At 37.8% G+C, this 27406-nt stretch overlaps 1 protein-coding gene across 1 annotated transcript in view; it reads left to right on the top strand.

Moving 5' to 3' along the window:
• MSH3 (homolog of DNA mismatch repair protein MSH3) overlaps window positions 1-27406 on the top strand; it is a 74131-nt gene that overhangs the window by 24679 nt on the left and 22046 nt on the right. Inside the window, exons 4-9 of the mRNA XM_089997453.1 lie at window positions 5057-5155; window positions 5380-5631; window positions 25751-25996; window positions 26094-26225; window positions 26590-26850; window positions 26939-27010. Of these exons, the coding sequence (XP_089853579.1) occupies window positions 5057-5155; window positions 5380-5631; window positions 25751-25996; window positions 26094-26225; window positions 26590-26850; window positions 26939-27010 (1062 nt within the window). The remainder of the gene's footprint in view (window positions 1-5056; window positions 5156-5379; window positions 5632-25750; window positions 25997-26093; window positions 26226-26589; window positions 26851-26938; window positions 27011-27406) is intronic.

Genomic DNA, 27406 nt, shown 5'->3' with positions numbered 1-27406 from the left:
AGTTGAGGCTCTTCATTATTAACATTCTTAAATAAAATCTCATTACTATTTTGAGGTAATATCTCAAATAAAAAAGAATACTCAGAGTTCCTCTTAGGAACATTTTGAAAGAAACTTTACTTTTCCAAAAAATAAACATTACTTGAGATATAAACTTTGTCTTTTTCTAAATCAAAACATCTAAATCCTTTTTTAGTTTCCCCATATCCAAAGAATTCAAAACATCTAAATCCTTTTTGGGTTTTCCCAGAGATTTTAAAGAGTTTTTCGTAAGGAAAAATATTTTGAAGTTTAGATGATGGAAGTCTCTTAATATGATACACAATAGTCAAATAAGCTTCAATCCAAAAATGTTTTGGAATATTTTTTGAAATTAAAAGGGTTCTAGTGGTCTCAATTATGTGCTTATGTTTTTTTTTCAGCTAATCAATTTTGTTGAGGTATATAAGCACATGATCTTTTGGTGTAAAATCTCATTGTTTTCAAAATAAGTTTTGAAATCACTTGACATAAACTCTCCCCCCATTGTTGGAGCGGAAGATAAAAAATTTAGTTTTAAATTGAGCATTGACAAGATTATGATTTTTTAAAACTTTCAAAAACTTTACTCTTGTACCTAAAAAAGTATATTCAATTAAATCTAGTATAATCATCAATAAAAATCATATAATACGAGTAACCACCTTTAGATAAGATAGGGAAAGGTCCCCATATGCCTGAGTGCACTAATTCAAACAATTTAGAAGAAAAGAAGGTCCGTTTAGGAAAAGAAAGGGCTTTCATTTTGCCAGGAACACAATCCTCACAATGAAAATTTTCATTAAAAAAATTTGTTCAAATGTGGTACATAGGATAACTTTGATAAACTGTCTTAGTCTTTGATGCCACAAAACTATGACTACATTGTGAATATTATAACTAAAAATTATCTTTTGGAAGCAAAAGACTATCCATGTAGTAGAGGTCTCATTCTCTATGTATTTTCTCAATCTGCTTCCCGAACTGAAGATCTTGCACTAAACATTGCTTAGCTAAGAAGGAGACACTACGCCCATGGTTGATAATTTAAGAAATAGAGAAAAGGTTTAAATTTAATTTTGGGACAAATCTAATTTTTGAAACAAAATTTTTTGAAATTCCCAATGCCTTTTATATTAAGATAGGACCCATTAGCGGTAAAAACATTATTTTACGTTGAATTAGGGCAACATTCGGAAAACAAAGACATACATGGAGTTATATGAAATGAGGCTTCAAAATCTAAAAGCCAAGAAACCTTACCTGAAGGTGAAGATGTTGAGACCACGACTCTCAAAAGAGAAAATGAGGAGTTCTTGATTAGTGGATGAAGGGCCTCCATGATTTGAGAGAACATGGTTCCAATGAATTTTGAATCCTCTTTGATTCTACTTTCTTCGTAAGACGTTCCCACAGATGCTACTTTTTTTATCTTCTCTTCCTTTGAACTTGGGACAATAGGGCTTGATGTGCCTCGACTCTCCACAATTATGACATATTATTATATTTCTTCTCTTGTTGTCACCATATCTAGGTCTTCCATAGTAAGGTTTTGAAAAATGTGGTGGTTTGTAGATATTTGTATTGGTACCGGGTCTTGACACAACCAACACATTATCCTTATTCTCCTTAAAATTGGACATGAATTTCGACCTTGTCTTCTCCATACATACTTGAGCCAAGACCTCATACAAGTAAGATGTTTTTCCCTATGAATGATATTAACCCGAACTTGTTCAAATTCAGGTCTAAGACTTTATAAAAATTGAAAAAATTGTTACTCATGCTTGTATTTTTTTCATTCTTCATTAGGTGTCTCCCATATAGGCACAAGTTTAGCTAATTGATCCCAAAGTCTTTTGAGGGTTCTATAATATTCTCTCACCGTTTTATCACCTTGTTTGCAACTATGCATTTTGTCTTTAAGATCCCACTTGTGAGCAACATCTTTTTGGGTATATGTTTGTCTAACATATTCCCAAGCTTCATCCGCTCTTTCAAATTCATGAATATCGGAGCATGGCTCCTCATGCATACTACCCATAAAGAGATAAAAAACTTTGGCATGACCCACTTCTCACTCTTTATAGTTTTTTTATAATCAAACATATCTCTTTCCCTTTCAACTCCCTTAAAGCTAGCCTCGTTAGATTCACCATCAGCTCCAACAACCATTACTGTGAGAATTGGTTCTGGTTCCAATGCAGAACCATCAACAAATTGCCACATATCTTTACCCATGAAGATTCTTTTCACTGGCGTGTCCCACATATTGTAGTTTTTTCCATCAAATTTGATGGGAACAATTGTTACAATTTCTTTATCAACCATGGCGGAGAAGAAAAAGAGATAGAGAGACAAGAAGGAGAGAAAAGAAGAGAAGATTGCAAGAAGAAAGATGTTGAAGAAGTTTGATGGTGTGCTTCCTAAGGCAACAAACCAATAAACCAATGCTCTACCAATCTCACGATCGTCCTCTTGATCTTCACGTACAAGTTATTCAGCAAAGCTGTGATACTGATACCATGTAATGAAATATGGTAAATACAAACAAATGCATCTTATGGGCAAGTACAACATACACAAATAGAGACCACTTATGGGTCAAGATACAATCACATGCACAATGCCACTTATGGGTAAAAGAGACAACATAAAACATATAAAGAATCTATTAAGAGAGTCCTTGAGAACAAGCATAAAAGAACAAGAGGGGGTTCACCCCTATTTATACACAAGAGGCAGTCTCCATAGAGCGAGCTGTTGAACTATTCCAACAACTTTATTGACTAGTAAAAAAAGAACCCAACAACTCTATTTACTATTTGACCAAATAGTCTCTATAAAAACAGAAAAGAACAAAGAAAAAAAAGGTAAAAGTACTAATGCGCCTTTAATGACCACAACCTATTACATGGACTGAAATGATCGAAATACTCTTATGGGTATTTACCTGTTATATATATATATGTGAATACATACAAAGCATATATATACATACAATTTAACAATAGCAACCTCAGCCTCAAAGCATATAAGAGAGAAAGCAATACTACAAGACTCCCCGCTCGAGTAATAAGAGGGGGGTGAGGAGGGAGGTTGGATCTAATAATGCTATAAGTTAAGGAGTTAAGTATGTTTCATTTTTGGTAACTAAACTGGAACATTTTTTTTGTTCCCGGAGTGTCGCTATTGGAAAGGCGGAGTGAGGCTGACTTCATCTGATCCATAAACCAATTCGCTTGGAAATTAAAATAAAAAAAAGATATGAAAAACAAGAAGCAACGACTTTCGTATGTATACAACACCCAATCTGCCCATAGGTTCAGCGTGGATCCAAGGCTAACTACAAAGGAAAATGTTGTTGGCCACTGCATAGAAAAAAAACTGAACAAGGGGTTCCACTTGGAGTAAGTTGAACCAGAGTTACCAGAAGCTTCTTAGATATGGGAAGCTCGCTTCCCAGAAACTTGCTTCGGAAGCGTGATACTCCTCACTTCTGAAACTTGATGGGAATCTCCATTCTCCCACGCTTTTCCTATATTTTTCATACACCATTTATTCTTCTTATATGCTTTCTCACTCTACTTTTCATGTTTTTTATATGTTTTTTCTCACATTTCTCACTCACTTCCATGTGCTTTCTCTAAATTGGCAATCATCATTTTAGATATTGTTAAAAATTTAATTCTTACACTAAAAAGTCATGAAATTTAAAAAGTCACTTTTATTTTAGTTTTTGTTTGCGTTTTATTTCGATTCCCATTCAATTCTTATATTGCTTTTTTTTTATCTCTCGCTTCCCGCTTCCTATACATTTTAAAATGCATCGCTTCTCGCTTCTGCTTCCCATATTGTTTCCCGCTTCTGCTTTTTAGTTTGGCCAGCTTGAGTCGAACTATACCTTTCGCTGTTCGAGTGGTCTTGTCATATTCACGAACAACTCTAGCGAAGTTCAAACTGGGGAAACTGCCAATATCATGGTTCTTGTAAGGCCTTCACCAATGTCTATCTAGACCCTCTTGCTTTTGTAGTGGTCTACAAAGGCCTCTACATACAAGGGTCGGGGGATAGCGAATGTCAGATAAAAAATGATGAGTGAAGATAATTGGTTGGGGGAGAAAAGAGACTTCCCATCATAGCTTGCAAACCTTCCTGTGCAATGGAATTAGGGATCCTTGCTTGTGCTAGTCTTTTCCAACCCAATGGACTTGTGAAGTGGCCCCATAAGAAAATTTGTTCCATAATCGAGATCTGGACAGGAAGGTTTTGGCCTCCCTCTGGTTGGCCATATTGTAGGACGGCTTTGGCAAAGCAGGTTTTTTCTCAACTGGTTGAGGCTTTGGCTGCAAATGAAAAATTCTTCTTGACCTGGTGGTATTGACTGATGCTGTCTGTAGCACAAGGGAAGGGTATTGATGCAAAGATCATCAAGCTTCAATGGAATGGACCTAGATCAGTAAATGGAGAAATACTGATGTCTAATCTTTGTGAGGTTGTCAATATTATACCAAGTGTGTATTTAAAGTCTATCAGTATAGCTATCTTTCCTTTGACATGGCAATGTTGTTTCAATCATCATAAGAAAATTGTACAAAATTCCTTTCTTCCTTTCTTGTCCCTTGTACGGGCCTAAGCAGGTGCTATTCAATAGAAAATTCCTTGAGTTTGGACATCTTATGGAACGACGCTAGTTGTCACACAATGCATGATTAACCAAGCAAGACATTGGCTTGTCTTGTAGTGTTAAGACGCTCCAAAAGATCCATTACCTCATAGGGACCTTTTGCTTAGCACTTTCCTTGAGGGCATTTGTTTGTGAACTTAATGCATGATCTGAACTGGATAGTTCCTGGGATATTATCATTAGCAGGTAGCATAACTTTTTAGGTAACTAGGTTGTAATCTGGCATAACAGCATAATTTGTTCCCTTTTCTTAAGATATCTTTTATCCTAGTTTGTAACATGTTCCTTGTGTAATATTAGTGCTCCATATTATTTTTCTGCCTCTAATAGCCTTGCATCTGGTTTTTACAGGTGTTGAGGAACAATTTTGATGGCTCTGAGAATGGTTCATTGCTGCACCTGATGAACCATACTCTTACTGCATTTGGTGCTAGGCTTCTAAAACACTGGGTATGCCACAGACCTTTTTGTTATCTTGTTGTACACAGACCCCAGTATTTGGATAATCTGTTAATTGGTGGAAATTGTTAATAGAACTAAGCATAAAAAATGTTTGGCTCTGAAAATACTGAATCAGTTTTTGCAATGGAAATTACTTGCGCATATGTAGTCTTCATATTCATTCCACTGTTTTAGCTGCAAATTTTTTTATTTACAAGATCCATTGGTTACAGGTGACTCATCCTCTACGTGATAAAAACTCAATATCAGCTCGTCTTGATGCAGTTTCAGAAATTGCTGACTCCATGAGGGTGTGTGGGAGATCACTTCCTGTAGTTGACTTTGGTGAGACAACACCTTGTAGTATCACAAAGCAAATTGAGCTTGCCAATCTAATTGCATCAGTTTTGGGGACACTAGGCAGGTCACCTGATGTTCAACGTGGAATAACTAGGATTCTCCACAGAACATCTACTGCAGCAGAGGTAACAACTCAATAACTTTGTAAGGATATCCCTAAGAAAGTTTGAAAGCAAAAATTGGACTATTTCAAGTTATTTCAAACTTGGAGTATCAGGTCGATGCCATGCAAATGTGTGACATGGGTTATGTCTTGAGTCAAATCATGAACAATGGATAATGATCTAGTGTATGCATAGATGTATTGTGCCGGCAAGATCCAAATGGGCCTGACGGCATTAGTAGTTGTTGCAATATAAAAAAGCATTATTATATGTCCCAAAGAAAAGGTAATATACAATTATCCATTGGATCTACCAATTTTAATGAACGTTAAAGCCTTAGGTGCATTCTACAACAGTTGAGGCACATAAAGATTATTGGCAATATGCTTTTTAAGCTCCAGTAATATAGATTGGAGCAATTTTCTCATGCTTCACTTTTGAAGACCTTGTCTTCCACATTCTGTTTTACCTCCCATCTTTTATTTGTGATCCTTACGGTTCATATGACTGACCTGCACCTAAACATCTTATAGAAGTGTGTAAATCTAGTTGTTTTCGCAAAAGAAAATGTGATGCAATGAAGTTCTAAAACCTTGATGGATGATTTTGCAACAATCCCTTCAGCAAATCTTTTCCCTTCTCTATTTAAGTTTGCCCATAATCCATGTTATAGAAATGATCAGTGCATTACTTGCTCCTTCCAACACTGACATGTGGCCTGCAATCTCTCTTTCTACAGTGGCTGAGAAATTACCATTTTCAAGGAGGAAAAGATGCACTATGGTGGAAGTTAGGAACTCACATTATTATCCTGCTTCTGGGCATACTGCTTTCTTGCTGTCTGAAGGGTCTAAATGTTCCCCTTCCATAAACTCAGCGGTGTTAACCATTTTTTGTTGCTTCCCATGGTTGAGAATTTATAGAAATAAGGCCATTGAGTTGAAGTCCATGCTGCTTTGGAGATCTCTGTCTATATCACTTGTTTTCTCTATTGAAATTCTCCATGAAGAGATCATTTATAGGTAATGGGGGCTGATCCTACTGCTAGATCTTCATGTATATTTTCTGATAGCAGTCTTAGCCATTCTCTAGCGTTTCATATTGGAGCACTTGGAAGAAGAGAAACAACCACTAGCTACAATCTTGCTGGCTTCTTATAGAGAGGAAAAAACATATATCTAAAAGGTTGCATGTTGAGGTTCTCTTTTTGCGCTTCTGATTTATGACCTGTGGATGCTTATCTTGATAAAAGGCAATAGTTAAAATCGTGCCTAGGCTACCTAGGCACAAGCCTACTGCCTAGGAGTTCCTAGGTGGGTAGTTCAAGTACCTAGGTGGGGGAACATCAAGGTTTTTTTATGTTTTTTCTTTTTATAAAGTTTTAAAACATTATAATTACGTTTTGGCTGTATATTGTGAAAATTTATGTTTTTTAGTATTTTTATTTTAAATAATTATATTATTTAGCAAATATTTTTGTTAGATAGATTTGAATGTTAGAAATGTAATAATGTTTTAATTGTTTAGCTTCTTTCCTTAATTATGTGTTTGTTTAAGTTTCAGTTATTTATCTAATGAAGTATGCGGAAGAATTTAAGAATGCAAATGCATTCACAATGTCCAACACAGGACTAATACACAAGCATAAGAGAATAGGATTCCACAAGGAAACATTGCAAAAGGCTTTCAAAGAAGGCTACAACTATATAATGTACTCTTTATTATAAAAGATGAGCTTGCAAAAGCATAAGGACTTACAAGGGGATGCACCCCTATTTATACATCAAGGAGGCACTTGGGGGCTCCCAATAGAGTCGTTGGGAGCCCCCAACGACTCTATGGTGGGGCCCTAAAGTGGCTCAATAAGAAAGTTTTAAAAAATAAAAAAAGAATAAAGAAAATAAAAGGAGAAGAAAAAGAAGTACCCCTATAGGGTACTTGTGAAATGACCATAATACCCCTATCAGGTATTATGATATATATATATATATAATAGTACATTTATTTTAACACCCCTCCCCCCCTCAAACTTTACGGGGAGATGACCGAAAGTTTGCCAAGAAGAAACAAGAAGCGAGGAGCAGGAAATGCTTTAGTAAAAAAATTTGCGAGTTGGTATTCGGATGTGACATATGGCAGTGTAACTGCCCCACGGAGATACTCATCACGAACATAGTGACAATCCATTTCTATATGTTTAGTCCGCTCATGGAAGGTATGGTTGATGGCAATATATATGACACTTTTGTTGTCGCAGCAGAGCTTCGAAGCACCTGAAATTTCAACTCTCATATCTTGAAGAAGACTTCGAAGCCACACAAGTTCTATTGTAGTAGTTGCCATAGCTCGGTACTCAGCCTTAGTGGAAGATAATGAGACTTTCTGCTGTTTCTTGCATCTCCAGGCGATCAACGAATCTCCTAAAAAGACACAAAAGCTAGTAGTTGAGATTCGATCATTTGGGTTACCTCCCCAATCAGCATCATTATAAGCAAGTAAATTTAATGAAGAGAGTGAGGATATAAATAACTCTTTAGTTAAAGTATTTTTGATGTAGCGAATGATCCGAAACACAACACTTATATGCACAGTTGTAGGGGCATGTTGAAATTGGCTTGCGGAGTGCACAACATGAGCGATATCAGGCCTGGTGATAGTCAGATAGGTGAGAGATCCAATGAGTTGCCGGTAAGGAGTAGGATCATCTAACAGAACTCTATCTTCCAACCATAGTTTAGCATTGATAACCTCGGGAGTCTCTACTTTTTTGTCATTTGAAATTCCAGATTTGGAACATATATCTACAACAAGCTTCATCTGTGACAAAATATACCCTTGGGGAGAGTACGCTACTTCAATACCAAGAAAATACCTGAGAAAACCCAAATCAGACATATCAAAGTTATGTTTTAACATATTTTTAACAGTAAGAATACCACTTTCATCATTGCCTGTGATGATCATATCATCAACATAAAGCAGAAGGATGATAATACTATTACCTGCACTTTTAACAAAGAGAGCAGTGTCAGTATAACATGAACGAAATCCCAATTTTATCATGATAGCACTAAATCTTGTCAGAAATATCAGAAATATCAGCCTGCAGATGTTGGAGATGAGGTAAAGAACCAAGAAGAGAGAGAGGAATAGTTGGCGCAATAGGGTTTTCCCTTTTACTTAATGTTTATAAGAGTTACAATACACTTTACACAGGTAATAGGAACTAATTACAAACATGCCACCGCTGGATCTTGAGGTGGATCGGGTCGGATCCATGATCCAAACTAACAGCCTCCCTCAAGTTGAGTATGGTCTTTGATCATGCTCAACTTGTCTTTGAGTGCCCAAAATTGATGAGTGGATAATCCTTTTGTAAAAATGTCAGCAACTTGCATATCTGTCCTAACATATGTGGGTTCAATTTCTTTTTCTTCCACCTTTTGTCTAACAAAGTGTTGATCGATTTCGATATGCTTCGTGCGACAATGAAGAATGGGATTAAAGGCAATATTAATAGCACTCTGATTATCACAAAAAAGCATAGAGAACGAGATTGGTTCTTGTAATTCTTGCAGTAGGTGTCTCACCCACGTAACATCAGCTGTTCCTGCTGCCATTGCACGATACTCAACTTCAGTACTAGATCGCGCCACTGCCTTTTGCTTCTTGCTACTCCATGTTACAACATTATTGCCGATAAGGATGCAATACCCTGAGACTGATCTGCGCTCATCAGGATCACCAGCCCAATCCGCATCTGTGTAAGTGAATAGTCGATGTCCTGACGTATAAGCTGTGTCTTTGTTATACATCAAACCATCTCCAATCGTACCCTTTAAATACCGAAGGATTCTTTTTACCGCTTCCATATGTGCATCTGTAGGAGCATGCATAAACTGAGAGGCCTGATTGACAGAGTATGCTATGTCAGGCCTAGTGAATGTTAAGTATTGTAACATCCCTACAACTCGGCGATACAGAGTAGGATCATGATAAGTAACGCCTTCTTTAGCACTTAACTTATGATTTAGAAGACAAGGTGTGCTAGTTGGTTTACAATTCTCCATCCCTGTAGCGAGGAGAATATCAATAGTGTACTTATGTTGGCTCAATGTAATAGTCTCATGTCGACTATCAACTTCCACACCCAAAAAATATCGCAAGCACCCCAAGTCTTTCATCTTGAATTTAGCCATCAGCATAGGCTTAACCCAAGATATGTGATCCTCATCACTCCCGGTAATAATGATATCATCAACATATATAAGCACCCAAACAATAGATGAACCACTTTGGAAGATGAACAATGAATGGTCTAGAACACTTTTATTGAACCCATGACGTTGGATCTCTGTGGAAAAACTTTCAAACCAAGATCGAGAAGCTTGTTTTAATCCATAAAAAGAGCGTCGAAGTTTACATACCCAATTTGATGAATCATGTATGCTATATCCAGGTGGCTGCTCCATGTAAACTTCTTCCTTTAGTTCACCATGCAGAAAAGCATTTTTAACATCAAGTTGACTGAGTGACCATCCATGTTGTAATGCCAACGCAATGACAATCCTGACTGTACCTAGTTTTACTACTGGGCTGAATGTTTCATCGTAGTCCTGCCCATATTGCTGTGTGAAGCCTCGTGCAACCAGACGAGCCTTATAGCGCTCAACACTGCCATCCGGTTTGTGCTTGATCTTGTACACCCATTTGGATCCTACAACATTCTTGTTATCTGGCCTTGGCACAATTTCCCATGTGTTGCATTCATGCAACGCTTTCATTTCCTCATTCATCGCCTCTACCCAGGCATGAGAATTTACAGCATCATGAAAGGAGGAAGGTTCTGTTTCTTTGGACACTTTGGTTAGAAATGTTTGAAAATCCAAAGAGAAATTGTTATAACTTACCCAGCGATCTATAGGATGTCTAACTCGAGTGGAATGTCGTAGAGGAGTCTCAGCATTGACTGGGTGAGTTCTACGGGAATAAACAAGACCAGAAAAACGTGAGGATGTTGTTGTAGGAGGAATGTCTTCCATATGTGGTTCCACATCAAAAGTATAGGGTTCATTGTCTGCCAATAAAGATGAATCCTCGTGAGGCAACGAGTCATATAAAAGTGAGTCACTTAACCAAGGATCATAACTGTCCTGTGTATCTGTGGAAGATGAACCCAGAGTGTCAAAATTTTCATCATCAAAAACAACATTTCTGGATACCCGAATTTTGCCTGTATGAGGATCATAACACCTGTATCCCTTATAGTCATCTGCATACCCAAGGAACTTGCACTGTATAGCTCTGTCTTGAAACTTATTTCTCAATGAATGATCAATATGAACATAACATACACAGCCAAAAGGATGTAGTTCTTCATATGATGGATGACAATTATAAAGAACAAAATACAGAGAATTATCTTCAAGGATGGTCATGGGCAACCTGTTGATAACGTAAACAACGGTGTGGAAAGCCTCGGTCCAAAGGGAAAAAGGAATGCCCACAGTATGCATCATGCTCAAGGCTGTTTCAACAATATGCCTGTGCTTTCTCTCAGCAACTCCATTTTGTTGAGGGGTATGAGGGCAAGAAATGTTACGTGTAATGCCATGTTCCTTCAAATATTCACTAAAATCATGGGATATGTATTCTCCTCCCCAATCACACTGGAAATATACGACATTGGTATTGAATTGGTTTTGGACTAGTGCATGAAACTGTTTGAACAACTTGAAAACTTCATGTTTGTTTTTCATGAAGTAAATCCAACTAAAACGAGTGTAAGAATCAAGAAAGAGTACATAGTATCGAGATCCAGAAAGAGAAGCAGTGGGCGCAGGACCCCAAACATCTGAACATATAATTTCAAAAGGCTTTGTTGCTCTTTTATTAATACTATGAAAATGAAGTACATGACTTTTGCATAAGTGACAACTTGGACATTTTGACTCTAAACTGACTGCGGGTATTAGACCTTTAGCAGACAACTTGTCAAGAAAGACTTGACTACAATGACCCAAACGAAGATGCCATAAGTTTGGCTTATTAAGTTTCAAGACTCTAGATGAAGAACTATGATCTGTGGATCGACTCAAAAATGTTGGAAAGGAAGGAGCTGAAGAAGCCACGGCTACGGAAGACGACGTCTTCAAAGGCACATGAGATTCTTCAAAGACGTACATGTTCCCGCGCCGTTCACCTTCAGCGAGCGTCTTCTTGGTGTGAAGATCCTTAAGATAAACAGAAGAAGGAGTAAATTCAACGGAAGAATTTGTTTCATCAACTAATTTAGACACAAATAGAATATTCTTTTGAATAGCAGGTGTGAGTAAGACATTTGACAAGGGTAATTGAGATTTAGGCAAAAAAAGGGAGACATTTCCAGTGTGAGAGATGGGGTGGTGAGATCCATCTCCTATGGCTATAGTGCCATTTCCAGTGTAAGGAGTCAAGTGAGTAAATTTACCTGCATCAAAAGTAACATGTGCTGCTGCCCCTGAATCAATATACCATATACCTTCCTCATTTTGGCGCAAGTTCATCTGATTGAAAGTAGTCATAAGGATATTTTGTACGTCCTGTGGAAGAACCTGTCCCTGAGGAGTACGGGCAACCTGATGAATGGCCTTCTGCCCTGACCTACTATCTGGCCTCCCTGATTTGTTCCGGTTCTGAGGATTGTACCAGCAGTTTGCTTTAACATGTCCCCGTTTGTTGCATAGAAAACAAGTAGGAACACGTCCTCCTCGTGGTACACTGCTTGAACCAATACCTCCTCCACCTGGTGTAGGCAGTAATCCTCCTCTGTTCATAGATGTTCCATTGAGTCGAGGTAGAGTAAATGAAACTCCTGTTTGAATAGGCGTATGTATCATCATCACAGGATGAGCATCCTCTGACACGTGTTCCTGATTTAAACTGACCTCATATTGCAAAAGCTTAGATTGAAGATCATCAAAACATGGAAGGACTGAAACAACCTTGAGTGCCGTGCAGAACATGCGATATTCAGGTCCAAGACTACCTAATACCTGGTGTACCATATCCTTATCTGATACAGGACTTCCGATGGCAGCTAACTGATCTGTAATCACTCTGACATCCCCCATGAACTCTGTAATGGATTTGTTTTCTTTTCGCATGGATTGGAATTTCCACTTGAGTTGCAAAACCCGAGATTCGGAAACCTGAGAAAAAGAATGAGCTAGTCCATTCCACAACTCGGCAGCGGATTGGTCATCAGAGATAGTTTGTAAAACACGATCAGAAAGTGTGGATGTTATATAAGCAACTAATGTCTGATCCCGTTGTGCCCATATGTCATAAGCTGGATTGGTGCTTCGAAGTTGACTCACCTTTCCGTCTTCACTTGTTATTTCCTGCATGATATGTGTAGGTGGGGCGGGCGATCGTCCATCTAGATGCCCATAAAGACCATGACTGCGAATAAAAGGCACAATTTGGCGTTTCCAAAGCAAATAGTTATCATGTGATAACTTGTGGGTCATGAGGTGAGTAAGAAAGCTGGGGTTCAATTTGGAATCCATAGATTTTATGAAGAATGAGAGAACAAACTGTATTTAACAGTGTATTAAGAGAAGAAGAACAACAATACTGTGTGCTGAAAATGATATCAGCAACACATTGCACAGAAATACAATGACGTGTAATCCAGAAAATAATTTTCACACACACACGTTAAAAAAAAATTTCAATGTTGTGTAACGTGTGAACCAGGAATGGCAATACTGTGTACACAGGGAAACCAGCAATGCTGTGAAACGTGTGAGCCAGAAACAGAATTTGAAAAGAGAAGGAATCGAAATATGAATAAGGATGCACAAAACTGGGATGCGTGAAATCAGATTGAGAAAAACAGACAAAGAAATAGGGATACGTGAAACTGGGATGATGCGTGAAACTGCGTGAAATAGGGATGCGTGAAATCAGATTAAGAAAAACAGTCAGGGAAATATGGATGCGTGAAACTGGGATGATGCGTGAAACTGCGTGAAATCAGAAGATCAGAAATAGATTTAAGGAAAAAGAATAGAGAAAGCCTACGTCTTTTCACGCACTGGTCTTTATAGTCCTTCCAGATGATCGATTTCCGCGCCTGTGCTCTGATACCATGTCAGAAATATCAGAAATATCAACCTGCAGATGTTGGAGATGAGGTAAAGAACCAAGAAGAGAGAGAGGAATAGTCGGCGCAATAGGGTTTTCCCTTTTACTTAATATTTATAAGAGTTACAATACACTTTACACAGGTAATAGGAACTAATTACAAACATGCCACCGCTGGATCTCGAGGTGGATCGGGTCGGATCCATGATCCAAACTAACAAATCTATCATACCAAGCTTTAGGGGCTTTGTTTAAGGCCATATAAAGCTTTTAATAATCAAAGAGTTTAACCTTGATTAAGATTAATTCCCGGCGGAGGATCCATATATACTTTTTTATTTAATTGACCATTAAGAAAGGCATTTTTAACATCTAGTTGAAATATACGCCATTTCTTTGATGATGCTACAACAATTAGAGTTCTAACACTTGTCTTGCGAGTCACGGGGGCAAAAGTCTCCTCATAATCAATGCCATATTCTTGTGAGTATCCCTTAGCAGCTAATCTTGCTTTATATTGTTCTAGAGAATCATCACTTTTTGTCTTGACTTTGTAAACCCACCGGCATCCAATAGCTTTTTTATTTGGAGGAAGTTGAACTATTTCCCAAGTTTTAGCCTTATTTAAAGCATCTAGCTCAACTCTCATTGCTTCAACCCAATGAGGTGTATTTTTTGCTTGATTATAATGAGAAGGTTTATAGTATGAATGCAAGGCTATTAGACAAGCTCTATAGTTAGGTGAGAGAGATTCATATGAGACAAACCTATTAGGTGGAATTGATTCCCTAGAGGATCACCTAAGGGTGATTTCTTCTGGAGGTTCATTAAGCCACAAGATTTTTTCTAAAGCACTAATAGGTTGCTCTTGCTCACGCCGGGTGTAAACTTGGAGATTGTCACCATTAGTTGGTGATACCTCAATATCATGAGAATCATCATTATGAGTATTTTCTAGGATTTTCGGATGACTTAAAGAGTCATCATTTGGATCTTCTAAAAGATCATTGAGAAACATATATTCGATTTCATTTGGTTTATCTAATATTTAAAACCATTTTCATCTTTTAAAAAAGTCACATCTTTGGAGACAAATAACTTATTGTTTTTATAGTCAAAGCATCTATAGCCTTTTTTATTTTCACCATATCCTAAAAATACACGTTCAATTGCTTTTGTTGACAACTTATCTCTTTTATGTAAAAGAACAAAACATTTACATCCAAAAATACGAAGACGATTGTAATTGGGTGTTAGGTTAAAAAACTTTTCATAAGGAGAGAGATTATTTAATTTTGAAGATGACATTCTATTGATTAAATAGGTGGAGGTTAACCCGGCTTCGGCCCAAAAATTTTTAGGAATATTTTTAGAAATAAGTAATGATCTTAGTGGTTTCTAAAATATGTCTATGCTTTCTTTCGGCCAGACCGTTTTGTTGAGGAGTTCTTGGGCATGATCTTTGACGACAAATGCCATGTTGTTTTAAATATGATTGAAACTCATTTGATAAATATTCTTCACCTGAATCAGATCTAAGAATGAATATGCGGCTTTGAAGTTGATTTCGAATTTTTGCATAAAATTCTTTGAAAAAGTTAAAAACTTCCGATTTAAGGTTAAGAAAATAGATCCATACATATCCAATATAATTATCAATAAAAGTAACATAATATGAATAACCACCTTTAGATAGAACCGGAGATGGTCCCCATACATCGGAATGCACCAATTTAAAAGGTCTTGTTGACACAAAGGTTCTTATAGGAAAATGAATAGACTTCATTTTTCCAAAAATGCAATCTTTGCAATTGATATCTTTTTCTTTACAAAACTTGTTTCCAAAATGAAAAAGATACATTTTAGAGTAACTTGGATGCCCAAGTCTTTTATGCCAAGTTTCAATATATTTATTTTGGACATAAGTACAAAAAGAGATATTCGGGAGCGTTAAGTGATCCATAAAATAAATATCTCCCTTTCTATGGCCTTGCCCAATCCGCTTCCCGGACCGGAGATCCTGCACAAAGCACCCTTGAGATGAGAAAGATATTTCACATCCATGGTCGGCAATTTGGGAAACGGAAAAAAGGTTAAGATTTAGTTTAGGAACTATTCTTACTTTTGGAACAAAGCAATTTTGAATATTTTTAGGATTAAGAGTTCCAATACCATTTATTTTGAGAAAAGTTTCATCGGCCGTAGAGACATTTTGAATTGGTGCTCACGTTGGTTAATGCATTTTCATGGGGAGTCATCTGAAAAGAAGTTTCGGAATCTAAAATCCAAGAATACGTACCGGGAGGAGATGATGAGGCAATGACGACACCGGAGGTGGAAGAAGTAGCCTTTAGAATTTGTTGGAGAGCCATGAAAATTTGACCAAGAGTGTCCTTGAGATCCTCGTTTTTGCCTTCATCTTCTTTGGTGGAGGGTTCCTCAACGGAAGCCACCTTTGGCTTGAAAGTCCCATTTAACTTTGGGCAAACGAGTTTGATATGTCCCGGCTCATAACAATGATGACATATAATCATCTTCGTTCCACCACTCCCTTGTTTACCAAAATGAGGTGGCTTGTATGTTTTAACATGATTGCCGGGTTTGACACGGCAAAAACTTTATCTATGCTTTTACTCATGCCATGCCTAGTCTCTTCTTGAGTGATTTCGGCAATAACATCATCTAATGGAGGAGTGAGGATCTTACTTGTTCAAATTCGGGACGAAGCCCAAATAAAAATTGAAACAATCTATCTTGTTCCATTTGTTTTTGTCTTAGTTCCATATCCTCCATAGCTATCCATTTAGGCTCTAAAAGAGCCAATTCATTCCACAAAGGGTTTATAGTACTATAGTAATCTTGTATGCTCATATCCCCTTGTTTTTTATTCTCACTTTTTCTTGCAAGAAATAAGCTTTTGCAAGATCCTTTTGGGTATACATACCCTTCATAAAAAACCAAGCCTCATTGGCTCGGCGAAATTTAACAATATTTGCACATACCTTAAGTTCAACATTATTCATAAACCATGCTAGGATTTTTTCATGGTTACTTTCCCAATCTTTCATTTGGCGATGATGATCTTCGATTGCTTTGAGATGAACATCACCTTCAAGAGCTTTCTCTTGATCTCCTTCCATCTTTGTGAGCTTAAGTTGGGGTTCTGGAACGGTCCCCATTACATAACTCCAAAGCTTCTTTCCTTTGAGATTATTTTCCGTTGCGGATGCCCACATCATATAATTTTTTCCATTGAGCTTGAATGATAGGTCGATCTTGACTTCCATTGCTTCAATACAAAGATTGAAAAAGGAAGAAAATAAAGAGAGACAAGATTTCACCTTAGAGATTCGAATGACTCTGATACCATGTAATGAAGTATGCGGAAGAATTTAAGAATGCAAATGCATTCACAATGTCCAACACCGGACTAATACACAAGCGTAAGAGAATAGGATTCCACAAGGAAACAATGCAAAAGGCCTTCAAAGAAGGCTACAACTATAAAATGTACTCTTTATTATAAAAGAGGAGCTTGCAAAAGCATAAGGACTTACAAGGGGATGTACCCCTATTTATACATCAAGGAGGCACTTGGGGGCTCCCAATAGAGTCGTTGGGAGCCCCCAACGACTCTATGGTGGGGCCCCTAAGTGGCTCAAAAAGAAAGTTTTAAAAAAGAAAAAAAGAAAAAAGAATAAAGAAAATAAGAGAAGAAAAACAAGTATCCCTATCGGGTACTTGTGAAATGACCATAATACCCCTATCAAGTATTATGATGTATTTGGATATATATATATAATAGTACATTTATTTTAACAATTTAGCTTCATAAATTGTGTCCAATATGTATTTTCTTTTATTTTAAAGAATTTATTGTAATTTTTACTTTTATTTTTTTGGGTCCGGACTAGGCCGACTAGTCCTGCCTAGGCCTTTTAGGCGACGTGCCTAGGCATCGACTAGCGCTTTTGACTACTTAGATAAAAGGGCATTCCTGTGGTGTTATGTGGATTTATTTTTCCTGTATGTTGTCTGACTGGTTATTATCTCTGGGTATTCCTGCTCAATGAAGGGAGAAGAAAAAAATGCATCAGATGGTTTGTACTGCAATGGAAATTCTCTTATTATGATTGATCTGCAACTAGAGGGAGGGAAAAATGCTTGTAGAAGTTACAATGGGGGCAAATGTTGTTGCTTTACCATGTAATTGAGGCCAGTGATTGCTATTACAGTCTTATATAATCAAAACTGGTAGTCCACCCCTACTCAGTAGACCTCTGAAAAGACTAGTCAGTACCAAAAATAAAAGAATACAAACAAAAAATACAATGAATTGCTAAAGATTAATAACCAAAGGTGATGTAACATAAAATTTATTAATAATAAGTGATAGACAAAATAAAATATGAATGTGAGAATTGAAAAGACGTGTTTTCCCTTATTACGGGTCATGGATCTGGAGATCCAGACCCGTGACATTAACTTCTCATTAATGGCATTGTGTAATATAATTTATTGTAATGAGGGTACTTTAGTACCCTAATTTTTGTAATAGCATGTTAATATAAAGTGTTTACACAGCAGCTGACCCTAACACAAGAGGGTATCAGTTTTTTCACAGCTTCTCTCTCCCTTTCTCTATCTCTCTCTGTTTCTCAGCTCTCACGCGTGGAACGACCTGGAGATTGAAAATCTAACATGGTATCAGAGCCACGCTTCAGCTGAAACTGGAATCGATCTCAAAGGTACGTCTGAAAGATCTATCTCTTCTCGATTTTCTCTTCTAAGTCAAGATTTTTTTTTCTATCTCCCCATCTCGTCTGAATTTTTTTTCTTGTTTACGTCTGACCCAATCCATTCTTTTCTTCTCGATCAGATCTGACATTATTCAGATCTGACGATAATCAGATCTGCCTTCCTTTTTCTTCTGTCCCTTGAACTCGATCAGATTTGACGTTAATCAGATCTGATCAAACTATCTTCCCTACCTAATCTGAGCCAACTCAGAGAGGACTGAGTGACTCAGCCCAGATTTTCGACCCCAAATCCTTTGTTGAATATTCCTCTTTCTTTCATTCTATCATCAATATACCCTGTTTATTGTTTTTGATCACAGCGTGATTTAATCACGCAATCGGGGCCCTATTTTGATCCAGCTGCACCCTTGATCAGATCTGATCAAGCCGATACACTCTCAATCCTACCATTTTATCTCTTTTTAGCTTGAAAGCATTGCGTCAATACCGAGTGAGAATTCATATTCACAATTTTTTTTGTGATTTTCATATCCAATATTCCATTTCCTATACAAATAAAAAATCTGATAGATATTCAATTTCTGTTCCAAATCAGCAATCTGATAGCTATTGATCTGAATTAGTTTCTGTAAAAAAAAAAAAGAGTTACAGAAACTATCGGTATATTATGCTGAACACACTCTTAATACTGTGAAACATGGATTCACTTCCTAGCCAGTTGGTTCTTTCTTCAAGTTTCCTCAGTCAACTAGTGTCTGAAAAATTAAATAATGGTAACTTCTTGACTTGGAAGAGGCAAATCATACCTTTCATTAGGAGTCAGGATCTTTCTAGACATCTGGATGAATCTATTCCAGTTCCTCCTGAGTTCATATCACGAGAAGAAAGGGACAACAAAGGGGAATCTACTACAGTATATGTTAGAAATCTTGAATTTGTGGCTTGGATGAAAAGAGACCAAGCGCTAGTTGCTTATATTACATCTACACTGTCACAAGAGGTACTTGTAGCCATTCCAGATGACTGCACTGCCATGCAACTTTGGAACAAACTTGTTCAGACATACTCACAGGTTTCTCAGGCCAGGATTATGTTTCTTAAAAGAGAATTTCAAATGTTAAGAAAGGATTCCATGACCATCATGGAATACTTGAACAAAATGAAGGTTATCACAGATCAGCTAGCAGTTGTTGGAAGTACAGTAACTGATAAAGATTTGGTACAGCAAACCCTCAGTGGATTGGGACACGACTATCATATGATTGTCACTTCCCTGTTATGTTTACCTGAGCTGCCCAACTTTGAAGATCTGCGTGCAAAATTGTTACAATATGAGATGAATCTAAAGGGATTTTCTGAAGAATCATCTATGCATACTGGGGCACAAGAAGTTCTTGCTACATGGGTTACTTATGCACGAGGACGAGGAAGCTATGATATCAAGGGAAAGGGAGCACAAGGGAGAAGTGGTCAAGGAGGTCGTGGATTATTGCCTACACCCAACAGATATACCAATCCACAAAGACAGAGGCCAATTCCTACCTGCTTTCTGTGTAATAAAAAGGGGCATATCAAAGCTAACTGCTGGTTCAATCCCCTAAATAAAGGAAAATCAACACAAACTGAAGCAAAAAGAGGCACAGACAGTACAAGGACCAAAGGAGAAGTAAAGGAGTTATTGCTGTCAGCTCTAACAGAATTGAATCTGAAACAAAATGAGCAAGGTACTTGGTACGTGGACTCTGGCGCAGCGACTCACGTTACTGGTGATGCAGGTAAGCTCCTAAAACTTGTTCCTTACATTGGTAGAAGTAGTATAGTTACTGGAGATGGATCACACCACTCTTTCTCTCATATTGGAAACTCCATTATACCCTTGCCCGAATCTTCCATCAACCTTTCAAAAGTTGTTTATGCTCCTAATATCAAGAAAAACATCGTTTCAGTTTCTAAACTTGTTGATGATATCAAAGCCTCAGTTGAATTTACTCCCTCTTTTGTTCTTGTCAAGGATCTCTGCACGAAGGAGACGTTCGCTAGAGGAAAACGGCAAGGCAATATGTATGTCTTTCAAGAAGATCCTTCAGCACATATTCGCTCTGCAGACCCAAACTTGAAGCTCCAATCATCGTTGCCTTCTGAAAATCCTACCTGTGTTTTTAGTGTCTCTGAAATCAATAAGCCAAACCTTTGGCATTTCATTGAAAAGCTTGTATCAAATAACCTCATTCCCAAGTCAAGTTTAGGAATAAATGTCAATGACAACAAATGTTCTAGTTGTCTCTTATCTAAGAGTCATGTTTTACCATTTCATTCTATCAATAAAAGAGCTTCAAGACCTTTTGAGACTATCTGTTCTGATGTTTGGGGGCCTGCTCCAGTTGCTTCCATATCTGGAACTAGATATTATCTTTTATTTGTTGACAGTTATTCTCGCTATTCTTGGATATTTTTCATGAAACACAAATCTGAGACTTTCAAGTTGTTTCAAAACTTCCATTCCTCTGTCAAAAACCAATTTTCTGAAAACATCCTAAGTTTCCAATGTGACAGAGGAGGTGAATTTTCTTCTATTGACTTTACTAACTTTCTTCAAAGTAACGGGATAAGGAAAAATGTGTTTTGCCCACACACACCTCAGCAGAATGGGATTGCTAAAAGGAAGCATCGCCATATTGTTGAGAGTGCGATGAGCATGATGCATGACAGTAGTCTTTCGATCACTTTATGAACAAAGGCTTTTCATTCTGCAGTTCATGTGATAAATCGATTGCCCATGACTATTTTGGAAAACAAGTCTCCTTGTCTCTTTTTGGTGTACATCCCAACTAATATGATTTGCATGTGTTTGGTTGTTTATGCTATGTTCATATTGACAGTTCAATGAGACGTAAGTTTCAGGACAAGGCCCTGAAGTGCAGGTTTGAGGGTTACGCTGATGACTATAAAGGGTACAAGTGCTATGATCCGGTGAGCAAGCGCATCAAAATATCAAGAAATGTTATCTTCAATGAATTGAATTTTGATTGTCGATGTACTAGTTCTTCAGAATCAAAATCTAAAGTTGAGGCTTATTATCCTTGGTTGAATTATGAACCTCTCTCAGGAGCTAGTGATGTTTGCTCAAACTGCACTCAAAAGGATAAGAAACCTGTGTCTACTGATGAAATGATTGCCCATGAAAATACAAACCCAACTTTGAATCCAGAAAGGTGTAAAGGCCTCGTCTACACTCTACGAGAAAGAGAGTCACCCATCATAGTTAATTCGGATATGGACACATCCTCTACATCCAACATCGTTGATACTAGAAGATCCACACGTTCTCGCCATCCAATTGAAAGGTGGGTCAGTTATGAAAATTTCTCATTAGATTTTCAACTCTTTCTAACAGCCTTGAATAAAGAAGATGAACCCACAACGTTCTCTTAAGCATCAAATTCCAGAAGATGGATTGAAGCAATGAATGAGGAGATGAAAGCTCTACATGAATGTGGTACGTGGGATGTCGTATCAAGACCACCTGACAGAAACGTTGTTGGTTCGAAATGGGTGTACAAAATAAAGTATAAACTAGATGGGACTATAGAGCGATACAAGGCGAGACTTGTAGCTAGGGATGACAGTGGACCGGGGGAAAGCGGGGCCCCGCCCCGCCTCGCCTCGTTTGGACCGGGGATGAAGGGTGTGAAACGGGGATGGAGGCGGGGGTGGAGGATAAAATCCATCCCCGCCGCGGAGGCGGGGCGGGGGTGGACGTGCACTTTTCCCCGCCCCGCCCCGTCCCCGCCACGATCCCCGCCTAATCCCCGCCCCAACCCCGCCCCGACCACTTTTCCCCGCAATATCCCCGCCCCGCTTCATCCCCGTTTGGACCGGGGATGAAGGGTATGAAACGGGGATGGAGGCGGGGGTGGAGGATAAAATCCATCCCCGCCACGGAGGCGGGGCGGGGGTGGAGGATAAAATTTTGAGGCAGGGCGGGGGTGGAAACCTTGTCCCCCGCCCCGCCCCACTGCCATCCCTACTTGCAGCCAAAGGTTTTACACAGGAGCAAGGACGAGATTATGATGAAACTTTTAGTCCAGTGGTGAGGATGGGGACAATCAGAGTCATACTTGTTTTAGCTATTGAACATCAATGGACTATTAGCCAACTTGATGTGAAAAATGCTTTTCTTCATGGAGATTTGAGAGAAGAAGTATACATGGAACAACCCACTGGTTACGCAGAAGGCAATCCTACCAAATATGTCTGCAGACTAAAAAGGGCGATATATGGATTGAAGCAGGCATCTCGATCTTGGTTCGACAGCTTTTCTCTTGAAATACAAAAATATGGTTTTAAGAAATCTCTTCTTGATCACTCCTTATTTATATTTAAGAACCAAGACACAATTACTCTGTTGTTGATATATGTAGATGATATCATCATCACTGGTAATTCCAATGAGCACATTGAAGAAGTCAAACATCTCTTGAATCAGAGGTTCAAAATGAAGGACCTTGGCAAACTACGGTACTTTCTTGAAGTTGAAGTCGACAGTACTTCTGAAGAGATGACTCTCACCCAACATAAGTATACCATTGATGTTCTCAATAAAGCGGGTATGAAAGACTGCAAGCCCTTGAGCACTCCTAGCGTTCTTCATCAAAGGCTTAACTCTCAAGAGGGAGATCCATTTGATAATCCCACACGGTACCGTAGCATAGTGGGTATGTTACAATACCTCACTTTTACTCGCCCTGATATAGTCTACTCGGTGAATCAAGTTTCTCAGTTTATACATGCACCATGTGAAGGGCATATGAAAGCAGTTAAACAGATACTTCGATATCTGAAGGGAACGGTTGGGGATGACCTCATATATAAGCGAAAGACAAATAGGCAAAATGCACATGAGATCACTGTTTATTCTGATGCGGACTGGGTAGGAGACCCAGATGAACGCAGATCAGTATCCGGCTATTGTGTGTTTGTTGGGATGAATTTGGTTTCTTGGAGCAGTAAGAAACAAAAGGCTGTTGCCAGATCCAATACAGAGGCTGAATACAGGTCAATGGCAGCCGCCACTGCTGAGGCTACTTGGATTAGACACCTACTGACAGAAGTAGGAGAATCGATCTCTCGATCACTTCTTTTGTGTGACAACCAGAGTGCCATTAGTATGTCTTTTAATCCAATCCATCACAGTCGTGCCAAACATATTGAAATAGATCAGCATTTTGTAAGACAAAAGGTAGAAGAAAAAGTGATTGAGCCTGAATTTGTACGAATTACAGATCAAGTGACGGATATATTTACAAAAGGATTGACAAAAGACAAATTTTGGATGTTAAAAGGCAAGTTGTTCATGGTTCAAGATCATGCACAACTTGAGGGAGGGTGAAAAGACGTGTTTTCCCTTGTTACGGGTCATGGATCTGGAGATCCAGACCCGTGACATTAACTTCTCATTAATGGCATTGTGTAATATAATTTATTGTAATGAGGGTACTTTAGTACCCTAATTTTTGTAATAGCATGTTAATATAAATGTTTACACAGCAGCCGACCCTAACACAAGAGGGTATCGGTTTTTTCACAACTTCTCTCTCCCTTTCTCTATCTCTCTCTGTTTCTCAGCTCTCACGCGTGGAACGACCTGGAGATTGAAAATCTAACAAGAACTACAAAATATCAAGAATCAAATATAAGTGTCAATGTATAAATATGTATCTTATACAATGTGTAATGTATATACATGCATAACTGATAACTAGTATACTTACAGTAAATAGATCATAGAATAGAATAGAAGAACTATATATATATATATATATGTATGGGTAGGTGCTTAATGAAATATGCTTAATGATACATGCTTAATGGGTTTTTTCAGGTTTTTTTCATTTTATTTTTAAATTCTGACTGTACAGATGTGATCTATGTACTTGATTTTATAGGGATCAGCTCTTGAAGTGTTCGATTCCAACACATGGGTGGGTTTTTATAAGGTTTGAAAAACCAACGGTCCAAAATCTTTGTAAATTTTCAAGGCTCCAAATATCATTTTTTTCATAAAAAACACATGATCCATGTGTGGATTCCTCGTAAATCGACCATGCCCTACACATTTATGGCATCGGAACTGCGAAAAAACACCAGAAGAGCAGAAAAACCCATTAAGCAGGTATCATTAAGCTTATTTCATGAAGCACCTACCCATCTCTCTCTCTCTCTCTCTCTATATATATATATATATATAAAGAGAGAGAGAGAGAGAGAGAGAGAGAGAGAGAGAGAGAGAGAGAGAGAGAGAGAGATGCAAACATGCTAAATGTTTTTTTTGGCTTTTTTCATTTTATTTTTAAATTCTGACTATACAGGTGTGTTCTACGTACTTGATTTTATAGGGATCAGCTCTTGGAGCGTTTGATTCCGACACATGGTGGGTTTTTATAAGGTTCAAAAAATCAACTGTCCAGAAAAGCCAAAAAGCCTATTTAGCATCTTTACACACACATATAAATATAAATATAAATATAAATAGGGGAAAAAATAAGGAAAAAAAATGAAAAAATAAGGAAAAAAGACGACCTTAAAGCCTCGGTGCCTGGACCTAGGGATTATGACTATGCCTAGGCCAACTAGGCGCCTAGTCAGCACTTTTGACTACATAGATTATAGTGTTGTTGACTGGGGACTTAGATCTACCTGATAGTTTGATAGGACATGGATGCTCCCTTCATTTTCAAGCACTGGAGTCAGTTCCATGTGACAGTGCACAATATGTGCACATGCGTATATCTACATGTAGAGAATTGGAAACTTAAATGTTTTCATTGCTTTGACTGGGCAAAAAGATGATGTGGTTCGGATATAATTTAGCCATCTTTGGCCTAAGTTTTTTTCTTTGAAATGGCGGTCTAATTCTTGAATGTTATTCTCAGGATTTTCTTGGCCACAGGATGTGTGTTTTTAAAAGATATTGTTTTTCTCTGAATCTATTTGGAAAAGCTTTGCTAAGTTAAATATCAAAAGAAAAATATTAGAAAGAGCTATTCAGGAACCTTGTGTCATCAAAGTTGCATATAATTTCAGGATTTTTTTTGAGAATTTTGGTTTTATTTGAATTTGGTCTCATCCTCAAACTATATGATATTTTCATGCTGGTTTTGGAAAATCTCGTGGAAATTGTCAAGCTATTTATGGGTACTAGAGATGTTACAAAGTAAGTTTAATTATTTTTTCATGACAAGTTGTTACAGTTTATTGCAGTCATCTTCTCCTTGTTATCTGCTGGTAAACAACTTCAGCAGCTTCACCTAGAAGATAGTAATTTGAAAGAGCAGATTACTATTAAGTCCTCCTTGTTAAGAAGATTAATTTCAACAGCATCATCATCACGTGTAACTGGACATGCTGCGAAGCTTCTGTCTATCTTGAACAAGGATGCAGCAGATAAAGGTGATATGGAAAATTTATTCATCATTTCGTCCGGACAGTTCCCTGAGGTGGAAATCTCTCTCTCTCTCTCTCTCATACACACATGACCAACCAACAGGTCCCTCCTTTTCTTCTCCCCATTTTTAATGTCTGGTCAACTAACAGGTTAGAAGAGGCCGAACGGCTGTTGAGTTATCTAAGCAGAAACTGGATGCATTAATTGGTCAGTATCGTAAACAGCTTGGGATGCACACTTTGGAATTCTCAAGTGTTGCTGGATCTACACACTTGATTGAGGTACAACAGTCATTTTCCATATATTAGATCTTTACTTGGTATATTTTAGATGTCTCCTTTTATATTTTCAACCTCATTTAGGCCATGTGTGTGTCTGTGTATGTCTGCATGCATCTGTATGTGCACAGGTTTGATTTGGCTGTATCTGATGTGAAGTGTAGCTTGGTAGGCAGACTGCCAAGTGTGTGATAATCTATCATACTTAGGCCTGTGAAGTTTGGTCTAGTGAACTTCATGAATCTGGCCTCAAGTTGAAATACCTGACATCTCAGTTACTCCAAACTTGGATAAAGGATATGATCTTAAACATATGAGAACATGATCTTGTTTCAGTATAACTTATTCCTTGATATTTCTCTTGAAGCTGCCATCAAATATGCGGGTTCCTTCAAATTGGGTGAAGGTCAGTAGCACAAAGAAGCTGATCCGCTATCACTCCCCTGAAGTCCTGGCCGTTCTCGATGAACTGACACTTGCCAAGGAGGAACTTCTTGTTGCTTGTAGGGCAGCCTGGGATGATTTTTTGGCAAAATTTGGAAGCCAATATGCTGTTTTTCATGCTTCTGTGCATGCTCTGGCTACTTTAGATTGTTTGTATTCACTTGCCATTCTTTCTCGCAACCATGTATGTCACTTCTACAGCTTTTGATTTTTGTATATGCTGTTGCTGTGTAAAGTTTTTAGTTCAATCCTTGTTTACTTTTTCTTTTCAGGGTTATGTGTGCCCTATTTTTGTGGAAGAGAATGAACCAACTCAGCTTCATATCCTTTCTGGTCGCCATCCAGTAAGTCCCATGGAACAATCATTAAGCTTCTTTTTTTTTTCAATAAGTGCCACAGTATTTGTATAATATTTTTTTTTGAAATTACAAACTTCTATGGAGAAATTGTAAACAGTGATTTTGTTTTTAGAAAGAGATCCAATGTCTGTGCAATCTAGTGATGATTGACATTACAATCTGAATGTTTCATAAAAAAGTATCCTGAACGAGTTTCTTTAACATCCTTCAGAAATTTGCGTATTCGTCAAACTGGTCTTGCTAGAAGCAACAGTAATGTGATACACTAAAACTTAAGGTGCATTCAGGAAATTGGGACCCCCTTGCCAGCTCTCCATGTAATGTCGCGTATTTTTGTACTTAGTCATTTTATGAGTTTGTTGAAAATTTGGCTAAGTATAA

The sequence above is a fragment of the Nuphar pumila genome, chromosome 2 (genome assembly GCF_984573655.1).
Source record: "Nuphar pumila chromosome 2, dmNupPumi1.hap1.1, whole genome shotgun sequence".
NCBI lineage: Eukaryota > Viridiplantae > Streptophyta > Magnoliopsida > Nymphaeales > Nymphaeaceae > Nuphar > Nuphar pumila.
The sequence above is the reverse complement of the archived record's forward strand: the minus strand, read 5'-3'. Positions and strand labels throughout refer to the sequence as shown.